At 38.8% G+C, this 21,496-nt stretch overlaps 1 protein-coding gene across 14 annotated transcripts in view; it reads left to right on the forward strand.

The window, feature by feature from the left end:
* Positions 1 to 21,496, forward strand: part of LOC105468228 (ankyrin and armadillo repeat containing) — an 82,883-nt gene that overhangs the window by 25,268 nt on the left and 36,119 nt on the right. For 12 of the 14 annotated variants that reach the window (XM_024788643.2, XM_024788642.2, XM_071073061.1 and 9 more), the window contains exons 8-11: positions 966 to 1,001; positions 8,305 to 8,506; positions 10,208 to 10,416; positions 14,347 to 14,451. In XM_024788643.2, coding sequence (XP_024644411.1) covers positions 966 to 1,001; positions 8,305 to 8,506; positions 10,208 to 10,416; positions 14,347 to 14,451 — 552 coding nt within the window. The remainder of the gene's footprint in view (positions 1 to 965; positions 1,002 to 8,304; positions 8,507 to 10,207; positions 10,417 to 14,346; positions 14,452 to 21,496) is intronic. The other 2 variants (XM_071073059.1, XM_071073058.1) reach the window with 2 other exon arrangements.

Genomic DNA, 21,496 nt, shown 5'->3' on the forward strand with positions numbered 1-21,496 from the left:
TCAGGGGTAGGTGTAGTAGCTCACTGCTGTCATGCCAGCACTTGGGGAGGATGAGGCTGGAGGATCACTTGAGACTAGGAGTTCAAGATGAGCCTGGGCAGCATAACGAGAACCCCCTATAAAATTTTTTTTAAAAAAACCTAGCCAGGCTTGGTGGTACATGCCTGTAGTCCTAGCTACTCTGAGAGGATGAAGCAGGAAGATTGAGCCTAGGAGTTTGAGGTTACATATATATGTACATATTTATGTAAATTGTGAGGAATGGCCAATGCAACAATATTGGCAATAAGAAGTGGTGATTTTATATTTAATGAAGTCAGCTATCTTAATAAGCTATGTTAAATTTTTACAGACACCAAAACAAAATGTTGTGCTTTAACCATATTGAATATCCATAAATTCTGTACTCTATCAGTATGATTAAAACATTTTGATATTCAGATTCTTCTGTTACTGAAAATATTCAATACATAATACATAATGAACCTAATTAAAGTAAGACACAATTCAATCACATTTAAATGCAATAGGTAACACTATTTAAAGATGTATTACTTTAAGCCTTTTTTAGTGTGGAAAAAGTCTTTGGTAAATTAAAAGTTTCTCATGCGCCCTTTGACTGCTTCAGTTTCCATTTGCTGAGAATTGGGTAGATTTTGAAGTGTGGAAAACATAATACTCTACTGCCAATATTATTGCTTAACCAACACCAATTGTCCCACCTGTGAGTTTTAAGCAGCCATTTGGGGGGGCAGATTTTCCAGGTCTGCTTTTATGCGTTGTCAGGTGCATATGACATGCCTGAATGACTTGACCAAAAGTTATTCCCAACACCGTTTGATGTAATCTTGCCAGATACATCTACATAGTCATTTTGTTCTTATTCATATGAGTCTTCTTGAACAACTTAGGAAACCGCTGTATATTAATAATCATACTTCTATGTGCATTCCCTTTTAAAACAGAGTCATCCAAAGTAGAAGTAAAAAAGGAAAGAAATGGTAAGACATAAATAAAATATTTGGTGCATTTAAAAAGGCTATTGCATATATTAGAACTTTTCTTATAGTATATAATCTCCAAAATGCTGTTGCATCAGAATGTTGCATAATGATGTTTTGTATTCATTTTGAAGTATAAATTACTTTCTACTCATAGTTATTTATTGATACTCCTCTTCAGTTTGGGGAGTTTTCTCTTTTTTTTTTCCTGTGGAATTTGCTGTCACCTCTATTTTTTATGAATTCAGGCCCAAAAGTGGTTTCTACAACTTAAAAAAAAGAAAAGTTATTATAATATAATTTAGATATGCTGCCGTCTAGTGGCATTAACAATCTATGAGGTCTGAGGAATGAGTCATTTTTGACTGAGGTAGTAGACTTAACCTAAATGTTGGATACGGAGAAAAACAAAATTTTAAGAGGTTATACTTTCTGTGTCTATATTTAAGAGGCTATACCTTCGCACTCTGTATAAGAGAATTCAAAAAGGCTTTTGTTTTGAAGAAACTACTTTCAGTGACCTGAATTGTCAAGGGGGAGGGGATAGTTACTTAAACTGGCCATCTTCCGTTTGAGGAGGAGCACAGCAAACCTGAGATGACCTCAGAGAGGGAGCCCAACCTCATTCTTCCTCCTCTAGTCTCCTGCCAGGGCTACCCATTGGCAGATACTGACAAGGAGCCAGAGGACAGGGGTTGCTTTTTCTGCAGGTGCAGGAGAGCCAGAGTGGTAAAGGAGGTGAGTGGACCTGGAGCGGGATAAAAGGAAGCTTACCTGTCCCATCCACCCTGTAGAAATTTCCAGTTAAGTAACAATAGTGTGCCTCCTACATTATTGCTCTCTCTTTTTCTTTTCTAAGTATCACTTATGGCTACCTTATATACATTTATTTATTTAGTTAGTCTCCCTCACTTGAGTATAAAGCTCCATAAAGGACAAGGATTTGGTCTATTTTGTTAGCCAGTTTCCTAACACCCAGAAAAACACTTGGCCTTCATAGGTGCTCAGGAAACTTTTCTTGAGGGGTGTACATTTTATTGGAAACCTTAAATACTCTTCAAACAGAACATGTCTTCAATTAAGGCTCTAAGGTAGTCTACACAGAAAACCGAAGTTTTTCAGATTAGGGGCAAGGAGAGGGACAGTATAGAGGACAAATGCTTAGTTTGCCACAAGGACCCCTCATGATTAATGCTCCTCAGCCAGCTTATCAGCTTCCTTCTCCTTTTTAGAGTTTTTTTTCCTCCTATCTTAGCATATTCATTATACTGCTTTTTACATTTTTGTTTTAGTGATTGCCCTAGAGTTTACAACATTAATTTACAATTATTCCAAGTCTACTTTCAGATGACACTAAGCTACTTCACAGATAGTGTAAGTACCTTATAATAACAAAATATTCCTAAGTCTTCCCACCTATCATTCATTTACTCATTTCACTTGTGCATAAGCATATATATGTTATGCATTTCATAAATGTCATTCATTTCACTTATGCATAAGCATATATAAGTATATATCTATATCTATATTCAAACCCTTTGTTGATAATGTTATTATTTATTTACTTATTTTGAGATGGAATCTTGCTCTGCTGCACAGGCTGGAGTGCAGTCGTGCGATTTTGGCTCACTGCAACCTCCGCCTCCCGGGTTCAAGCGATTCTCTCATCTCAGCCTACCATGTAGCTGGGATTACAGATGTGCACCACCACACCCTATATATTTTGTATTTTTAGTAGAGACAGAGTTTCACCATGTTGGCCAGGCTGGTCTTGAACTCCTGACCTCAAGTGATCCACCCACCTCGGCCTCCCAAAGTGCTGGGATTACAGGCGTGAGCCACTGTACTGGGCATGATAATGTTATTTTGAACAAACTGTTATCTGTTAGCTCAATTAAGACAAAGAGAACATTTTACTTGACCTTCATTTTTTTTTTATTCTCTGATGCTCTTCCTTCCTTTATGTATATGTAAGTTTCTGACCTGTATCATTTTTCTTCTCTTTGGACAACTTCTTTTAACATGCCTTGCAAGGCAGGTCTACTGGTGGTAAATTCCCTCAGTTTTTGTTTGAGAAAGTCTTTATTCCTCATTCATTTTTGAAGGATAATCTTACAAGTTACAGAATTCTAGATTAGTGGTTCCATTATCTCAACACTTTATTTTTTCCTCCACTCACTTCCTGCTTGCATAGTTTCTGAGGAGAACTTGGGTGTAATTCTTATTTTTGCTTCTCTATTAGTAATGTGTTTTACTCTGGCTTCTTTTAGGATTGTTTTCTTTTTAAAATAATTTTTAATTTCTGTGTGTACTTAGTAGGCATATATACTTGGAGTATATGAGATTTTTTGATACAGGCATGCAATGCATAATAATTACATCAAAGTAGAGCATCCATCACCTCAATCATTTATCCTTTATGTTACATATAATCCAATTATACTCTTTTAGTTATTTTAAAATATACAATTAATTTTTTTTACTATAGTCACCCTGTTGTGCTAGCAAATACTAGGTCTTATCTATTCTTTCTCTTTTGTACCCATTAACTATCCCCACTTCCCCCCACTACCCTTCCCAGCCTCTGGTAACCATCATTCTACTCTGTATCTCCATCAGTTCAATTGCTTTAATTTTTAGCTCCCACAAATAAGTGAGAACAGGCAAAGTTTGTCTTTATGTGCCTGACTTATTTCACTTAACATAATGACCTCCAATTCCATCCATGTTGTTGCAAATGACAGGATCTCATTTTTCATGGCTGAATACTACTCCATTGTGTATCTACATGAATGGATAAATTTTCTCTATCCACTCATCTGTTGATGGACACTTAGGTTGCTTCCAAATCTTGGCTATTGTGAATAGTGCTGCAGTAAATAGGATTATTTTCTTTATCTTTGTTTTTCTGTAATTTGAAAATTATATGCCTTGGTGTAGTTTTTTGTTTGTTTTGACATTCATTTGGCTTGGTGTTCTCTGAGCTTCCTGAATCTGTGGTTTGATATGTCACATTAATATGGAAAAATTCTCAATCATTATTGTTTTAAATATTTCTTCTTTTCCTTTCTCTCTTTCTGTTCTTTTTTTCCCCCTAGACTTTTTAATTTATTTTTATTTTTGAGACAGGGTATTTGTTGCCCAGGCTGGAGTACGGTGGCATGATCTCGGCTTACTCCAGCCTCTACCTCCCGTGCTCAAGTGACCCTCACCTCAGCCTCCCAAGTAACTGGGACTACAGGCCCATGCCACCATGCCTGGCTAATTTTGTTTGTTTGTTTATTTATTTATTTATTTATTTATTTATTTATTTGAGACAGAGTCTGGCTCTGTCGCCCAGGCTGGAGTGCAGTGGCAGGATCTTAGCTCACTGCAAGCTCCGCCTCCCGGGTTGACGCCATTCTCCTGCCTCAGCCTCCCGAGTAGCTGGGACTACAGGTGCCTGCCATCTCGCCTGGCTTGTTTTTTGTATTTTTTAGTAGAGACGGGGTTTCACCGTGTTAGCCAGGATGGTCTGGATCTCCTGACCTCGTGATCCGCCCGTCTTGGCCTCCCAAAGTGCTGGGATTACAGGCGTGAGCCACCGCGCCTGGCCTAATTTTGTTTATTTTTTATAGAGATGAGGTCTCACTATGTTGCCCAGGCTGGTTTCAGACTCTTGGGCTCAAGCAATCCTCCCGCCTTGGTTTCCCAAAGTGCTGGGATTACAGGAGTGAGCCACTGTGCCTTGGCTTGGAGGTTTCTACTGATACATCTTCGAGATTAGAGATTCCTTCCTCAGCTGTGTCTAATCTCTTTATAAGCCCATTGATGGCATTCTTCCTTTCTTTTACAGTGTTTTTTATCTGTAGCATGTCATTTTGGTTCTTTCTTAGGACTTCCATCTCTCTGTTTACATTGCCCATCTGTTCTTGCAGGCTACTTTATCCGTTAGAACCCTTAGCATATTAATCATAGTTGTTTTAAATTCCCTGTCTGATCATTCCAACGTCCCTGCCATGTCTGGTTCTGATGCTTGCTCTGTCTCTTTAAACTACGGTGTTTGCTTTTTTAATATGCCTTCTAAATTTTTCTTGATGTACTAGGTAAAAGAAACTATAGTACATAGGCCTTTAATAATGTAATGGTAAGGTATAGTGGGAGAAGCATTCTATCATCTTATGATTATGTCTCAGTCTCTTGGTGAGCCTGCGTCCCTATACTTTGAACTTCACCAGTGCTTCTCAGTCCTCTCTCCCTGTCCCTTAGGCCAGGCAGGATGGTTAGAGGTGACTGGAGTTGAGCATTTCCCTTCCCTAGGTAGGTTAGGTTCTGATAAAACCCCAGCAGGTTAGGGTCTGATAAAAGCCCAATAAGTTAGGCTCTGGTAAAGTAGTTTCTCTTGAGAGCAGGTCTTGTTAAGAACACAATGTCTTGGAATATTTCAAAATGGTTCCTTTTCTCCCTCCCCCGGCTGGAAGTATGAGGGGATTTTTCTTCAATATTCACCGTAAGGACCTGATAAAACTCCTAGAGGTAAAACACATGAAAGCATGGGGCCCCACTATGATGGATCCTTCTAGAGTTTTTAACTCTCATACTTGTCCACACGGAGCTTCTAGCAATTGTGAATTAATGTTAAGGTTTTCTTATTCCAGTAATGATTCCTTAGAAAGTTTCTGCTTGTGAGTTTCTGCTCTACTAAGTTATGACTCTCTGAATCCACTTGTCTCTCCAATTTTGAGGGTATCAGTTTGCCCATTACCTCCCTTATCTGACAAACTTAAGGGCTGTTGATTTATTTAGGGTTGGTTCAGCTTTTTACTTGTTGTTAGGATGAAGTGGTGACTTCTAAGCTCCTTAAATCCTGGACCAGAAACTGGAAGACTAAACAATAATTTTAAATAAATAGATTTGGATCAAATTTTATAGACTATCAAGGCTATAATATCAAGCTCCAACTATGAAGGCAGGACACTGGATGTTTCTTATGGCAGAGATTTAATGAAAACAGTGCTTCACTGAGGAAATATCTTTTAAACTGAGAAATGATTAGGAGTTAGCTAGATCCTGGTAAGGGAGGAATTGTTTGGGAGAAGGAAGGTGTCAGAGAACAGCAATAGTCCAGGGTGACCAGATAATTCATCATCCATATCAGGGAGACTTGAAAGTGAAACGGCACTATTAATAATTATGCTAGCACATAATTATTTAAACTATTTTTTTTGCTTTTTTAATATGCCTTCTAAATTTTTCTTGATAGCTTAACTTGATGTACTAGGTAAAAGAAACTATAGTAAATAGGCTTTTAATAATGTAATGGTAAGGTATAGGGGGAGAAGTACTTGACCAGTACTTTCCTGGGTAACCTGCGGCGTGTGATTATGCTACATTTGGGGAGCTACAAGAAAGCCAGAATGAGGAGAACAAGGTATGCATGGTTTTACTGGGAGGTAGGTGAAGAAGGTAGTTGTAGCTGGTGCTTCAAGTTAAGTTGGAGCCAGTGGATCCTGTCACTGTTCCTCATAATCAGATGGCCTTGAGAAGCCATTGAACAAGGAGATGAAAAGATCAGATTTATGTTTTGAAAAACTGGGTTGGATAAGGGCAAAACAAGATGGGGATAGCAGTTGGGAGATGATTATGGCTTGGATTAGGATGGTAGTGGTGGTAGAGATGGGTTCTAGAGATTTTTAGACTTGGTGATGGGCTGGTTATGGAGAAGGAAATAAGAGGGAGGTGCCAAAGAGTCTTCCAGGTTTGTGGTCTGTACAACTGGCTGGATCATCATATCTCTCACTGATTTAGGAAGCAATAAAAGAGAACCAGGTTTGGAGGGAAGGATAGTAGTTCAATTTTGAATATATTAAGTTTGAGGGGATGTGTGAAGATGCTTTACGAGATGTCAAAGATATAGATCTGCAAATCAGAAGAAATCAGATCTAGAGACATAATCCTTGGAGTCATCAAGTTGTATATGGTAAGCAAAGCCACTAAGAAAAGAAAACGGCCCAAGATTGAGCCTTAAAGTTCATTTGGATAGTAGGACAATGAGAAGGTTCCAAAGGAGACTGCCAAGGAGTAACCAGTAAAATTGGACAAAAATTGGGAGTGTGATATCACAAAAGCCAAGAGAAGAAATTATTTTAAATAGGAAGAAGTGGTCAATGGTGTAAAATACTATTGAGAAATAAGTAAGATGAGAAATGAAAAATGACAGTTGGACTCTAGTGAGAATTCATTCACTATCATGAGAACAGCATGATCCAGTTACCTCTCTCCCTTGACATGTGGGGATTACAATTCGAGATGAGATTTGGGTGGGGACACAGAGCCAAACCATATCACATGGTAAAGGTATGAATTGCTATTATGCTTTGGGAGAATAATTTGGTAATATCTATTACCAGTAATAATGATACTGTTGATGATTATACAGTTTAACCCAGCAACTCCCAGTTTTGGGATTTTTTTTTTTCTTTTTTCTTTTTTTGAGATGGAGTCTCGCTCTGTTGCCTAGGCTGGAGTGCAATGGCATGATCTCTGCTCACTACAACCTCTGCCTCCCAGGCTCAAGCGATTCTCCTGCCTCAGCCTTCCAAGTAACTAGGACTAGAGGCATGCGCCACCATGCCCAGTTAAATTTTTTTTTTGTATTTTTAGTAGACCCCGGTTTCACCATGTTGGCCAGGCTGGTCTCAAACTCCTGACCTCAGGTGATCCACCCGCCTCAGCTTTCCAAAGTGCTGGGATTACAGGCAAGAGCCACCGCACCCGGCCCATTTTTGGGAATCTACCCAAATAATAAATATCTATGTGCACTGGAAAAAAATAAAAGAAAAATGCCCATTGGATTTAGTGACATAGAGGCCTTTGTGAACATATATATATATATATATGAATTTCAAAGGATCTTATCTTCAACTAAAAAACATGAGTAAAATGGAAAATAAACAAGAAATAATTTACCATAAGACTATTTTACACATTTACTTAAATTTTCAAATATTTAACATTTTATTTTATTCAAATATTTAATATTTTAAATGTTACTCATTCTTCTTTGCTTATAAAGAAATACAGATTTTAAAAAATTTTTGTTTTTTGTTTTTTGTTTCTAAGTATGGATTTTTAGCGGTCGGGATTTTTAATCCCGAGTTAAAGGAATATAGGGTTGTCTAAATGTTTTTTTAGTACTTACTTTGGAGATTTTATACCATACAATACTAAGCTCTGTGGATAGATATCAATAAGGCATTTAGGTTTTTTTTTTAGGAATGTTAGTGCTCTGATCACTGAAGTAATTGTCCATCCATTCTAGGTCCAACACCTCTACACCTTGCCGCACAGGCTTGCTCATTAGAAACAACAGTCTGTCTACTGTGTTCCAAAGCTGATTACACGCTTTCTGAAAAAAGAGGCTGGATGCCAATTCACTTTGCCGCTTTCTATGACAACGTTTGCATCGTTATTGCTCTCTGTAGGAAGGATCCTAGTTTGCTAGAAGCTGAGGCAACAGCTGAGTAAGTCATTAAGCATTTATATCAGGTTGAGGTTGATGTCTAGGCAATAATAAAAAAACAAGAAGAAAGAAAATTAAATAGAATATAAATTTCTGCTTTTCATGGTTTGCCGCACACACTGCCATTAAAAGGCGATAGGCATGGGTGATTTGAAAGGTATGTGAGGCTTACTTTGCTGTCCTTTCTACTCACTGTCTCCTTCTACCATTTATCCTTAGAATTTCTAAAGACAAGAGCTTCTATTAACCTATGCATGTTTTCTGGAAGAATAAAGACTAATCCCTGGGGAGTTTTTCCTAACATTGTTCCAGTAATATGGTTCTGCAGATTAATTTTTCATGTTAAATGCTTTGCTTAGTGCCCTGGAAGAAGCCTGAGACTAGGGAGGAGAGAGTTGCTCTAAACTGGATCCTACACAACCAGGAGGCAGCCCTAGGACTTCAGATCAAAGGGGACAGGCTTTGGATTACAGGAGAAATATTTAGTGATATCTGGAAGAGAAATACATTAAAAAGAATAAAATAACTTTGAAATTAAAAAATCCCAACACTCTTTTGTTTTACAGTTTAGCTGCGGATCAGCATTTAGGGTAAAGGTGTAACTTCTCCTAAAGGTACATTCTTGGCTAGAAATCTAAAGACCAGGTCATTACTTTGGATCTCTGAGCCTGATTTAGGCATAGGTTCATTCAGGTTTTTCTAGGTCTTCGAGTAACCTTTCCACTATTATTCAGTGGTTTAGGGCTAGTATAACGGCTTGACAGTATAAGAGACATCAGCTTCCTCTTGTTGCTCTGAACATGTGGAAGCCACCAGAGGAAGCTGGTGTCCCTCAGATGGCAACTCCTGCTTTCACCATGATGTCTGGCCATGAGAAGAAAGAAGAGGCCAGGTGCGGTGGCTCATGCCTGTAATTCCAGCACTTTGGGAGGCCAAGGCAGGTAGATCACTTGAGGTCAGGAGTTTGAGTCCAGTCTGGGCAAAACCCCGTCTCTACTAAAAATACAAAAATTAACCGGGTATGGTGGTCCATGCCTGTAATCCTAGCTACTCTGGAGGCTGAGGCATGAGAATCACTTGAACCAGAGAGGCAGAGGCTGCAGTGAGCTGATGTCGCACCACTGCACTACAGCCTGGGCAACATAGTGAGACTCTATCTCAACAACAACAAAAAAGAAGCAGCAGCATCTGGGAAATGTAATATTGCACTGGATAGCCAAACAAAGTATTTTCACTATCTAAAAATCAGATAATGGGTTTTCGAGCAAAACTGTTAGTTTCTGCCACAATGAGGAAGCTGGGATTTGAAAACTGGACATGAAGCAATGGGTGTAATTAATTCCTGAGCCTCAGTTACATCATTTGTAAAATGGGCTGATGATATTTGCCTTGCTTTTTCCTTCACTTACAGAGTAGTTGTGAGGCTTAAATAGGACAGTGTATTGTAAGAACTTTGTGCATTATCATCCTCCAAACAAATTATAAGGCATGATAATTAAGTTGGGTGGGTAGGGAGCCATAGTAAGGATGGCATGGCAAGGGAGGCAAATCAATTCACATGTAGAATACAGAAGATGAGAATTCTTAAGAACAAAAGGTGGTGGTGTAAGTCAGACTGCCTCCAACTGCAACTTGAATAGTTTTACAAAAAGTAAATTTGACACACTATGTGTGTTTAATTGTTACGTTTCTTAATTTTTAGGAATCAGTGCACTCCACTGTTACTTGCTGCCACTTCAGGAGCACTGGACACTATTCAGTACCTGTTTTCTATTGGTGCTAACTGGAGAAAAACAGATACTAAAGGAAATAATATAATCCATTTATCAGTGTTAACCTTTCATACAGAGGTTCTCAAATATATAATAAAATTAAATATTCCTGAACTCCCAGTGTGGAAAACTTTGGTAGGTGAGTATAATCTCTTTATAAATACATGTTCTGATTATTATTCAGTTTAATTATTGATACTCTGAGAGAAAACAAAATAATACGTGCATTATATTTTAAATATTTAAAAATCATGAAATAAATGTTTTATTAAGACCAGAAATAAAAATACAAATAATAAAGAGCTGCATTTTTGTGTATGCAAACGTAGTTTTGTTTCCAAGTTAAAATCAAAGATCTGTGACCCAAACAGACTATATTTACACAATTATATTTATTTTTATTTTCCAACTTTTTCCAGAAGTTCGAACATCTTCTTCATTAAAAAAAAAAAAAAGGAAAGAGGAAATTTTAAGTGAAAAATATTCCCTCCAACTTATTCCTTGCCTCCTAATTTTAGAGACAAATTTGGCAAAATCTTTTGTTATATTTTGACGAATGTTTTGTGAAAAATTCTGCTGGAGATTTTCTTTTCGTTTTTTTTTTTTTTTTTTCAAATTTGCATTCAGTCTAGCCAAAATAAGGGTAAGGGTCACTAGGTCGATTATATGGACATATCTAATTTTACTCCCTTTCAAGACCCCCCCCCAAATTACATGGAGATTAAGCAATACTAATAATACCACCAGCAGCAGACAAGCATTCAAGGGAAAACAAGAAAGGATGCAACAGCAATAAAATATTGGAAGATGGAAACAGAAAGGCAAGACTTAGGACTTAGCCAGCCAGAGAAAATCATTCCAAGCCAACAGTGGGAAAGCTGAGAACCTCTTGGACTCACACCATAAATCCTCAAAAGGCTTGAGAACTGGCAGTGCCCGTTAGGAGTGCTCTCCTCAGAGCCTAACTAGGAAAGACCTAAAGATGCCAAGGCTAGAATTCTCCCTAAGAAATAGAAAGGAGAGGGACCCGGGAAACTGGGAACCTTACCCAAGCGTAAAGCATAGGGAATTTCAAGGAAGACAGCAAGGGGAAGTTCCAGAATGGAACTGTGCATCCAGTCTAGAGGAAAAAGATGGGAGGAATTATCAGTAGGTACAAGGAAAACTAAGCAGATGAAATACAGCAGTCTCCCCTTCTCAGCAGTTTTTCTTTCTATGGTTTCGGTTACCTGCAGTATAGGACAATAAGATATTTTGAGAGAGAGGGATAGAGCACATTCACATAACTTCTGTTATTGTATATTGTTGTAATCTATTGTTAGTTATTGTTAAGCTATTACTATGCCTACATACTTTATTATAGATATGTATGTTCAGACGGTCTGGTTTGACTTACAGTTTTTGACTTTATAATTGTGCAAAAGTGATACACATTCAGAAGAAATTGTACTTGCAGTCCTCATACAACCATTCTGTTTTTCACTTTTAGTACAGTATTCAATAAATTACATGAGTTATTAAACACTCTATTATAAAATGGGCTTTGTGTTAGATCATTTTGCCAAGTTGTAGGCTAATTTAAGTATTCCAAGCACATTTAAGTTAAGCTAGGCTAAACTATGCTGTTTGGCAGATTAGGTTTATAAATGCTTTTCAATTTATAATATTTTCAACTTACAGTGGGTTTATCAGGACATAACTACATCATAAGTTGAGAACCATCTGTCCGGGAAAAAACGTAGTATATACAGGGTTCAGTACTATCCTCAGTTTCAGGCATCCACTGGGGGTTTTGGAATGTATCCTCTGCAGATAAGGGGGGGGACTATTGTAAAATAAGGAAATTATTAGGCCGAGGCAGGTGGATCACGAGGTCAAGAGATAGAGACCATCCTGGCCAACATGGTGAAAACCTGTCTCTGCTAAAAATACAAAAATTAGCTGGGTGTGGTGGCACGTGCCTGTAGTCCTAGCTCCTCGGGAGGCTGAGGCAGGAGAATCACTTGAACCTGGGAGGCAAAGGTTGCAGTGAACCAAGACTGTGCCACTACAGTCCATCCTAGTGATAGAGTGAGACTTTGTCTCAAAATAAATAAATAAATTAAATAAATAAATAAATAAAATAAGGAAATTATTACCTGTTTTAAAAAAAAGGAGACACAACCATAGTACATTACAGTGTTCAGCTGTGAATAATAATTGTATAGACATCATGTAAACACTTAACATTGATTTAACTAAAAGCTATAAATATGGAGAAAGGGAAGAGGAAAGAGCAATGTTGAAAGAGGTAATTTCCTATTTTTCATAACATGAAGTCAATGAAGTCTAAATCAATGTAGCAAAACACAGCAATGTGTATAAATATGTAGAAATAAGGAGATCTATAAATCATAGAGGGTTATAGGGAAGAGTCTAAACCGATTGTATATGGAGTGATGAACACAGAAAAGTTGGGAGGGTGGGGCCAGGAACCACTAAGTTTTGTTATAGGCCATTTAGTAACATTTAACTCTGAATCATGCACGTGCATCACTTTGATAAAAATAAAAAACTAAAGCCAAATAAGAGAAATGAATTGGAGAATGAGAACTGATTTTTTTCCAACAACTCATTTTAGGATAGGATAAAATATGTTTTTAAGATTTTCAACCCCATTCTACTGATTCAAGAAGTCTGGCTCAATACCTGACGTTAGAATTTACTAGGTACTGGGAACATATCCCAAATACTGGATATGAGCCCCAAGAGATATTGGAAAGTGTTTTCAATGCTTATTTGTGTGCATTTGTATCATTTCGTAGTCTTGTTAGGAGGAAGTGAGAGGATCATCCTGTTACTTTTACTAGACTAAATGATTGTAAAAACCTACCTTAACAGTAGGAAGCTCTGCCCCCTAACAGGAATGGCCTAAAAGCACATAAAAATTCACCAGGGCTGCTGCTTCCTACAGCCATTGTGGGGGAAGTCCTGACAATGACACAAACAGAACAAATAACAGTGAGCATCTGGCCACTGCTGTTTTGCCTTGGGCCCTGCAATAGCTCTCCCTCCTCACACTACCCATTTCCACTATGTGTAAAAGAAAAATCAGTTTATTAGAGGTCTCAGGATGAGTTCTTGGAGTAGAAGCTGAATTTTAAAAGAGAATGCCATGGAATGGTAGAGCCAAGCTAGATTTAGGACAGATTTGGTAATAGAGTGGCTGGCTAAAGATATGAGGAAAAGATTGTGTGTTTTTTCCTAGCACAATAGACATGTATATTTGTAATATCTTCTGTCTGTAGTACAAGTTCATCCAAGATTTTATTTAAAGTATCTTTTTTATACTCAGGAAATGTATAAAGCCTCATACCTAATTTAATGGATATTAAATTTTTATTGACAATACTGTGGATTACTTTGCTATTCTTGAAAACCCACATTCAAATTTTATTTAACAACTAATTTTAGCCAAGAGAGATGTATTATTTTCCAAGGGAATTTGAAGTATGTGACCACCCAATCTAAGTCACTCAGACCAAAGATTAAAAATTTCCGCCAGGCATAGTAGCTCATGCCTGTAATCCTAGCACTTTGGGAGGCCAAGGCAAGTGGATTGCTTGAACCCAAGAGTTTGAGACCAGCCTGGGCCACATGGCAAAATGCTGTCTCTGCAAAAAATACAAAAATTAGCTGGATGTGGTGATGCACGCCTGTAGTCTCAGCTACTAGGGAGGCTGAGATGGTAGATCACCTGAGCCCAGGGAGATTCAGGCTGCAGTGAGCTGTGATCATGCCATTGCACTCCAGCCTGGGCAACAAACTGAGACCCCATCTGAAGAAAAGAAATTTCAGGATTTTTTCACTTACTATGTAGACTATAAACCTCAAAGATCATGGGCTGATGGAATTTGTCACTACTTCACAGGGAGCTGTGCACAGAGGGGAATTTAATGCATGCAGTTGGTGGTAATAGTGGTGACCTCAACCCTTGGTTTTACTTAGCTGGTACAAAAAACAGAATCAAGCATTTCATTGCCTCTTGTATAAATTACAGCTGTGTTTTTCTGTTGAACACTTTAAACAGAAATGTTACAGTCTGAAAGCTATAAACGAAGGATGATGGCTGTCATGTCCTTGGAAGTAACTTGCTTAGCAAATGATCAATACTGGAGATGTATTTTGGATGCAGGTGATGCAAACTCTATTAACTATCTTTTTTTAATGCTATTTTATGTAGAGCTATATTTTATTCATCAGTCATTTTTAAATATATTTTTGATTGTAAAGGAAAAATTTTAGTAGATTTTAGGTTTCTTTTGCTAAGATCACTTCATTTACCTGTCAGCCATATATTTTATTTTCCACATGGAAGCTGCACAGGATCAAAAAACTATATCAATTCTATTTGTCTAAAAGCTCAAAAAATTAAAAACTGATGTTAAGTATTAATTTAACTTTTAAATTACTTTACCACACTACTTTTATATTTACTTTCATTTAGAAATTATTCCTATTCTATACTTTGCACAATTTACTTTTGAAATTAAAAATAGCAGATTTAGTGTCAGGTCTGGTGTGTAACTAGCTCTGCATTTAGAACTTAAGATAATTGCTTAACATCTCTTAGTTTAGTTTACTCACTAATAAAATGGCTCTACTGGGGTCCATTCCAAGATGGCCAAATAGGAACAGCTCTGGTCTGTAGCTCCCAGCGTGACTGGCACAGAAGACAGGTGATTTCTGCATTTCCAACTGAGGTACCTGGTTCATTCCACCAGGACTGGTTGGACAGTGGGTGCCACCCATGGAGGGCGAGCCGAAGCTGGGCAGACATCGACTTACCCGGGAAGCACAAGGGGTTGGGGGATTTCCGTTTCCTAGCCAAGGGAAGCTGTGACAGACTGTACCTGAAAAAATGGGGCACTCGCACCCAAATACTGTGCTTTTCCAACGATCTTAGCAAGCAGCACACCAGGAGATTATATCCCACGCCTGGGTCGGCAGGTCCCACACCCACGGAGCCTTGCTCACTGCTAGCACAGCAGTCTGAGATGGACCTGCTAGCACAGCAGTCTGAGATGGACCTGCAAGGCAGCAGTCTGGCAGGGGGAGGGGCATCCGCCATTGCTGAGGCTTTAGTAGGTAAACAAAGCAGCCGGGAAGCTCAAACTGGGTAGAGCCCACTGCAGCTCACCAAGGCCTGCTGCCTCTGTAGACCCCACCTCTGGGGGCAGGGCATAGCTAAACAAAAGGCAGCAGAAACTTCTGCAGACTTAAACGTCCCTGTCTGACAGCTCTGAAGAGAGCAGTGGTTCTCCCAGAATGGTGTTTGAGCTCTGAGAATGGACAGATTGCCACCTCAAGTGGGTCCCTGACCCCCTTGTAGCCTAACTGAGAGACACCTCCCAGTAGGGGCCGACTGACACCTCATACAGGCGAGTGCCCCTCAGGGACGAAGCTTCCAGAGGAATGATCAGGCGGCAATGTTTGCTGTTCTGCCGTTTTTGCTGTTCTGCAGCCATTGCTGGTGATATCCAGGCAAACAGGGTCTGGAGTGGACCTCCAGCAAACTCCAACAGACCTGCAGCTGAGGGACCTGACTGTTAGAAGGAAAACTAACAAACAGAAAGGAATAGCATCAACATCAACAAAAAGGACATCTACAGCAAAACCCCATCTATAGGTCACCAACATCAAAGACCAAAGGTAGATAAAACCACAAAGATGGGGAGAAACCAGAACAGAAAAGCTTAAAATTCTAAAAACCAGAGTGCCTCTTCCCCTGCAAATGATTACAGATCCTCACCAGCAATGGAACAGAGCTGGACAGAGAATGACTTTGATCAGTTGACAGAAGTAGGCTTCAGAATGTCAGTAATAACAAACTTCTCTGAGCTAAAGGAGGAGGTTCAAACCCATTGCAGGGAAGGTAAAAATCTTGAAAAAAGATTAAATGAATGGCTAACTGGAATAAACAGTGTAGAGAAGACCTTAAATGACCTGATGGAGCTGAAAACCATGGCACGAGAAATACATGACACATGCACAAGCTTCAATAACTGATTTGATCAAGGGGAAAAAAGGGCATCAGTGACTGAAGATCAAATTAATGAAATAAAGCAAGAAGAGAAGTTTAAAGAAAAAAGAGTGAAAAGAAACAAACAAAGTCTCCAAGAAATATGGGACTATGTGAAAAGACCAAATCTACGTCTGATTGGTGTACCTGAAAGTGAAGAGGAGAATGGAACCAAGTTGGAAAACACTCTTCAGGATATTATCCAGGAGAACTTCCCCAACTTAGCAAGGAAGGCCAACATTCAATTCAGGAAATACAGAGAACACCATAAAGATACTCCTCGAAAAGACCAACCCCAAGACACATAATTGTCAGATTCACCAAGGTTGAAATGAAGGAAAAAATGTTAAGGGCAGCTACACAGAAAGGTCAGGTTACCCAGAAAGGGAAGACCATCAGACTAACAGCGGGTCTTTCGGCAGAAACTCTACAAGCCAGAAGAAAGTGGGGGCCAATATTGAACATTCTTAAAGAAAAGAATTTTCAACCCAGAATTTCATATCCAGCCAAACTAAGCTTCATAAGTGAAGGAGGAATAAAATCCTTTACAGACAAGCAAATGCTGAGAGATTTTGTCACCACCAGGCCTGCCTTACAAGAGCTCCTGAAGGAAGTACTAAACATGGAAAGGAACGCCCAGTACCAGCCAATGCAAAAACATGCCAAATTGTGAAGACCATTGATGCTAGGAGGAAACTGCATCAACTAACAGGCAAAATAACCAGCTAACATCATAATGACAGGATAAAATTCACACATAACAATATTAACTTTAAATGTAAATGGGCTAAATGCCCCAATTAAAAGACAAAGACTGGCAAATTGGATAAAGAGTCAAGATCCATCCATGTGCTATACTCAGGAGACCCATCTCATGTGCAGAGACACACATAGGCTCAAAATAAAGGGATGGAGGAAGATCTACCAAGCAAATGGAAAGCAAAATAAAGCAGGGGTTGCAATTCTAGTCTCTGATAAAACAGACTTTAAACCAACAAAGATCAAAAGAGACAAAGAAGGCCATTACATAATGGTAAAGGGATCAATTCAACAAGAAGAGCTAACTATTCTAAATATATATGCACCCGTATACAGGAGCAACCAGATTCATAAAACAAGTCCTTAGAGGCCTACAAAGAGACTTAGATTCCCACACAATAAATAATGGGAGAATTTAACACCACACTGTCAATATTAGACAGATCAACGAGATAGAAGGTTAACAAGGATATTGAGGACTTGAACTCAGCTCTGCACCAAGTGGACCTAATAGACATGTACAGAACTCTCCATCCCAAAGCAACAGAATATACATTCTTCTCAGCACCACACTGCACTTGTTCCAAAATTGACCACATAGTTGGAAGTAAAGCACTCCTTAGCAAATGTAAAAGAACAGAAATCACAACAAACTGTCTCTCAGACCACAGTGCAATCAAACTAGAACTCAGGATTAAGAAACTCACTCAAAACCGCACAACTACATGGAAACTGACCAACCTGCTCCTGAGTGACTACTGGGTAAATTACAAAATGAAGGCAGAAATAAAGATGTTCTTTGAAACCAATGAGAACAAAGACACAATGTACCAGAATCTCTGGGACAGATTTAAAGCAGTGTGTAGAGGGAAATTTATAGCACTAAATGCCCACAAGAGAAAGCAGGAATAAAAAAAAAAAAAAAAAAAAAGAGAAAGCAGGAATTGGTCGGGCGCGGTGGCTCACGCCTGTAATTCCAGCACTTTGGGAGGCTGAGGTGGGCAGATTGCAACCATCCTGGCTAACATGGTGAAATCCCATCTCTACTAAAAATACAAAAAAAATTAGCCAGACTTGGTGGTGGGCACCTGTAATCCCAGTACTTGGGAGGCTGAGACAGGACAATGGCGTGAACCCCAGAGGTGGTGCTTGCAGTGAGCCGAGAACGCACCACTGCACTCCAGCCTGGGCTACAGAGCAAGACTCCATCTCAAAAAAAAAAAAAAAAAAAGAGAAAGCAGGAACGATCTAAAATCGACACCTAACATCACAATTAAAAGAACTAGAGGAGCAAGAGCAAATAAATTCAAAAGCTAGCACAAGGCAAGAAATAACGAAGATCAGAGCAGAACTGAAGGAGATAGAGATACCAAAAACCCTTCAAAAATTCAGTGAATCCAAGGAACTTGTTTGTTGAAAAGATCAACAAATCTGATAGACCACTAGCAAGACTAGTAAAGAAGAAGAGAGAAGAATCACATAGGCACAATAAAAAATGATAAAGGGGATATCACCACCAACCCCACAGAAATACAGACTACCATCAGAGAATACTATAAACACCTCTACACAAATAAACTAGAAAATCTAGAAGAAATGGATAAATTCCTGGACACATACACCCTCCCAAGACTAAACCAGAAATAAGTTGAATCTCTGAATAGACCAATAACAGGCTCTGAAATTGAGGCAATGATTAATAGCCTACCAACCAAAAAAAGTCAAGGACCAGACGATACATAGCCGAATTCTACCAGAGATACAAAGAGGAGCTGGTACCATTCCTTTGAAACTATTCCAATCAACAGAAAAAGAGAATCCTCCCTAACTCATTTTATGAAGCCAGCATCATCCTGATACCAAAGCCTGGCAGAGATACAACCAAAAAAGATAATTTTAGATCACTATCCCTGATGAACATCAATGCGAAAATCCTCAGTAAAATACTGGCAAACTGAATCCAGCAGCACATCAAAAAGCTTATCCACCATGATCAAGTCGGCTTCATCCCTGGGATGTAAGGCTGGTTCAACATCTATATATCAATAAATGTAATCCATCACATAAACAGAACCAATGACAAAAACTACGTGATTATGTCAATAGATGCAGAAAAGGCCTTTGACAAAATTCAACAGCCCTTCATGCTAAAAACTCTCAATAAACTAGGTATTGATGAAATGTATCTCAAAATAATAAGAGCTATTTACGACAAACCCACAACCAATATCATACTGAATTGGCAAAAACTGGAAGCATTCCCATTGAAAACTGGCACAAGACAGGAATGCCCCCTCTCACCACTATTCAACATAGTGTTGGAAGTTCTGGCCAGGGCAATCAGGCAAGAGAAACAAATAAAGGATATTCAATTAGGAAAAGAGGAAGTCGAATTGTCCCTGTTTGCAGATGACATGACTGTAGATTTAGAAAACCCCATTATCTCAGCCCAAAATCTCCTTAAGCTGATAATCAGCTTTAGCAAAGTCTCAGGATACAAAATCAATGTGCAAAAATCACAAGCATTCCTGCACATCAATAACAGACAGAGAGCCAAATCATGAGTGAACTCCCATTCACAATTGCTACAAAGAGAATAAAATACCTAGGAAACCAATTTACAAGGGATGTGAAGGACCTCTTTAAGGAGAACTTCAAACCACTGCTCAATGAAATAAAAGAGGACACAAACAAATGGAAGAACATTCCATGCTCATGGATAGGAAATCCATGATTTCCTGAAATATTGTGAAAATGGCCATTATTGCCCAAGGTAATTTATAGATTCAATGCCATCCCCATCAAGCTACCGATGACTTTCTTCACAGAATTGGAAAAAAACGACTTTAAAGTTCATATGGAACCAAAAAAGAGCCTGCATTGCCAAGACAATCCTAAGCAAAAAGAACAAAGCTGGAGGCATCACACTACCTGACTTCAAACTATACTACAAAGCTACAGTAACCAAAACAGCAGGATACTGTTACCAAAACAGAGGTATAGACCAATGGAACAGAACGGAGGCCTCAGAAATATCACCACACATCTACAACCATCTGATCTTTGACAAACCTGACAAAAACAGGAAATGGGGAAAGGATTCCCTATTTAATAAATGGTGCTGGGAAAACTGGCTAGCCATATGTAGAAACCTGAAACTGGATCCCTTCCTTACACCTTATACAAAAATTAATTCAAGATGGATTAAAGACTTAAATGTTAGACCTAAAACCATAAAAATCCTTGATGAAAACCTAGGCAATGCCATTCAGGACATAGGCATGGACAAGGACTTCATGACTAACACACTAAAAGCAATGGCAACAAAAGCCAGAATAGACAAATGGGATCTAATTAAACTAAAGAACTTCTGCACAGCAAAAGAAACTACCATCAGATTGAACAGGCAACCTACAGAATGGGAGAAAATTTTTGCAATCTACCCATCTGACAAAGGGCTAATATCCAGAATCTACAGAGAATGTAAACAAATTTGTAAGGAAAAAAAAAAAACAGCCCCATCAAAAAGTGGGCAAAGGATATGAACAGACACTTCTTAAAGAAGATATTTATGCAGCTAACAGACACATGAAAAAATGCTCATCAACACTGGTCATCAGAGAAATGCAAATCAAAACCACAATGAGATACCATCTCACATCTGTTAGAATGGCAATCATTAAAAAGTCAGGAAACAACAGATGCTGGAGAGGATGTGGAGAAATAGTAACGCTTTTACACTATTGGTTGAAGTGTAAACTAGTTCAACCGTTGTGGAATACAGTGTGGCGTTTCCTCAAGGATCTAGAACTAGAAATACCATTTGACCCAGCAATTCCATTACTGGGTATATACCCAAAGCATTATAAATCATGCTACTATAAAGACACATGCACGCGTATGTTTTTGCAGCACTATTCACAGTAGCAAAGACTTGGAATCAACCCAAATGTCCATCAGTGATAGACTGGATTAAGAAAATGTGGCACATATACACCATGGAATACTATGCAGCCATAAAAAAGGATGAGTTCATGTCCTTTGCAGGGACATGGATGAAACTGGAAACCATCATTCTGAGCAAACTATCACAAGGACAGGAAACCAAACACCGCATGTTCTCACTCATAGGTGGGAATTGAACAATGAGAACAGTTGGACACAGGGTGGGAAACATCACACACCAGGGCCTGTCGAGGGATGGGGGTCAGGGGGAGGGACAGCATTAGGGGAAATACCTAACATACATGAGGAGTTAATGGGTGCAGCAAACAAACATAGCACATGTGTACCTATGTAACAAGCCTGCACGTTGTGCACATGTATCCTAGAACTTAAAGTATAATAATAAAAAAAAAAAATGGCTCTACCCCATAGGATTGTTTTGAGAATAGCTCTG

This window comes from Macaca nemestrina, chromosome 11, assembly GCF_043159975.1.
Source record: "Macaca nemestrina isolate mMacNem1 chromosome 11, mMacNem.hap1, whole genome shotgun sequence".
Lineage (NCBI taxonomy): Eukaryota > Metazoa > Chordata > Mammalia > Primates > Cercopithecidae > Macaca > Macaca nemestrina.